General features: G+C 40.8%; 1 protein-coding gene across 1 annotated transcript; it reads left to right on the top strand.

The window, feature by feature from the left end:
- The first annotated feature begins 266 nt into the window (after positions 1-266).
- On the top strand, positions 267-1,758 carry LOC128375593 (sialidase-3-like). Its single transcript, XM_053335982.1, has 2 exons — positions 267-534; positions 642-1,758. Exons 1-2 carry the CDS (start codon positions 310-312, stop codon positions 1,563-1,565), a joined length of 1,149 nt encoding a protein of 382 aa, XP_053191957.1. The 5' UTR covers positions 267-309; the 3' UTR covers positions 1,566-1,758.
- Positions 1,759-2,024: the final 266 nt, after the last annotated feature.

Raw genomic sequence — 2,024 nt, forward strand, 5'->3', positions numbered from 1 at the left:
TACGCAGCCGACCCCGGTTAGAATCCTGGCCCTTTGCGGCATGTCACCCCCCCCCCCCCCCCCCCCCCCTCTCATGTTACTGTCAACTTCTGAATTAAAAAAACCCTATCAGTTTACCTTGGCTTCATTCCAACACTATATAGACACGTTTCAGCTTGTGTCAGCTGATAAAGAAAAAGCCGGAAATAACTTTCAGGTTGAGCGTCGTCCAGACAAAACTGTCAACAGGCATACTTTGATTATCCTAGAGGAGTAAACACGTCTTTCCAGCTTATTATCGTGCCATCATTTTATACACAGATACCAACCATGGAAAACAAATCCTCAGTTCACTGCACAAAAGAGCAATCGAAGGAAACTCTCTTTACATCTGTGGTGTACAGGATTCCTTCTCTAATCTACCTCGGAGACGACAAGATCCTGTCCTTTGCAGAGCGCAGGAAGACTACAAATGATGCCAGCACAGTGGCGCTGGACATGAGAACAGGAAAGGTGAACAGGAATAAGGGAACCGATCCTAAGGTGACGATTAAGGTGAGTACAGAAACTGGTTTATTAAAATATTACTTGTGACGACAGTTTTAAACCACATCCATGCTGAGTTAATCATTATATTTACACATCTCTGTTTTTTATCTCAGTGGTCGGATCTAAATCCAGTTAAGGAGGCACATCTTCGTGGATGCCGTCCTATGAACCCCTGCCCGGTGTATGAGAAGAAAAACAAAACACTGTTCCTGTTCTTCATCTGTGTCAAAGACGGAGTCACAGAGCGTGAACAGATAAAGTCCGGCAAAAACCAGACTCATCTCTGCTACATCAAGAGCACTGATGATGGCCAAACCTGGAGTGAGGTGACTGTATTCACTGAAAATAAGTTGGTTGAAATCAAGCACTGGGCCACAATGGGTGTTGGGCCCGGCCATGGTATTCAAATGGAGAGTGGTCGATTGATTGTCCCACTTTATGCTTATTATCGTAAAAACTCTTCTCCCTTCTCCCTCTGCCTGTACAGTGATGATCAGGGTAAATCTTGGACACTGGGCAAAAAACTTACAATGAAATCAAATGAATGTGAAATGGCAGAGGTGTTTGATGATACAGACAACAGCATACTCTTCTGCAATGCTCGTCTTCCAGGGCATCATGTAGGGTGTGACGTAGGGCATCGAATAGAAGCTTTCAGTAAAAGTGGAGGAGAAGAGTTTGGTACTGCCAATTCTGTTGTAAAACTTTTGGACACAGGCTGTCAGGGAAGTGTAGTCTCCTTTCCAGATCAAAGTAAAGTGCAGCCAGTTCATAACAAGTGGCTCCTCTACAGCCACCCGACTGATAAGCACAAAAGGGTTAATTTAGGAGTGTATCTGAACAAATCCCCACAAGATCCAACAAAATGGAGCAAACCCTTGATCATCAACTATGGACCCAGTGGTTATTCAGACCTGGCTTACATTGATGATGGTTGGTTTGTTTGTTTAATGGAGTGTGGGGAGAAGACAGAAGTTGAGCAGATAGCATGTGAGATTTTTAGCTACAATGATGTGGAGCAGGCCATTGCAAAGTAGTCTGAGGTGAAGCCTTCTGACTAAACAGCAGAGAGAAAATCAGGGATGCAGCTTCTGTTAATTACATCCCAAAACTATTGAACAAACTACCTTAAGATATCAGGGAAGCCAGTTCACTAAATATTTTTAAGAGAAAGCGAAAAAACGTATCTCTTCACTTTAGCTTTTAATTAGCTCTTCTATCAGTTACTACTGCACTTCTTTTAATAGTTGTAGTTTACTTGATTTTATTTTGTTTTTGCCATGCACTATTTTTGAATGTTTTTATTTTTTCCTCCTCATATAGTTGTATTTGTAATGTTTTATGTATATTTTTTTCTTTTCTGTTTTTTGCTCTTATTTTATGTTCCTTTTATGTGAAGCACTTGGTGTATATTGTGTAAACGGTGCCATACAAATCAAGTCATCATTATTATTATTATTATGGATATTTTTAAAAAGTGTTTTATATGAGACTTT

Source organism: Scomber japonicus, chromosome 16 (assembly GCF_027409825.1).
Source record: "Scomber japonicus isolate fScoJap1 chromosome 16, fScoJap1.pri, whole genome shotgun sequence".
NCBI classification, from domain to species: domain Eukaryota; kingdom Metazoa; phylum Chordata; class Actinopteri; order Scombriformes; family Scombridae; genus Scomber; species Scomber japonicus.

What these genes read in the sequence shown, in the direction of transcription:
- LOC128375593 (XM_053335982.1), top strand. Translation starts at nt 310, where the DNA reads ATGGAAAACAAATCCTCAGTTCACTGCACAAAAGAGCAATCGAAGGAA. An exon ending in ATCCTAAGGTGACGATTAAG is followed by an intron (nt 535 to 641) that starts GTGAGTACAGAA and finishes TTTTTATCTCAG; the next exon opens with TGGTCGGATCTAAATCCAGT.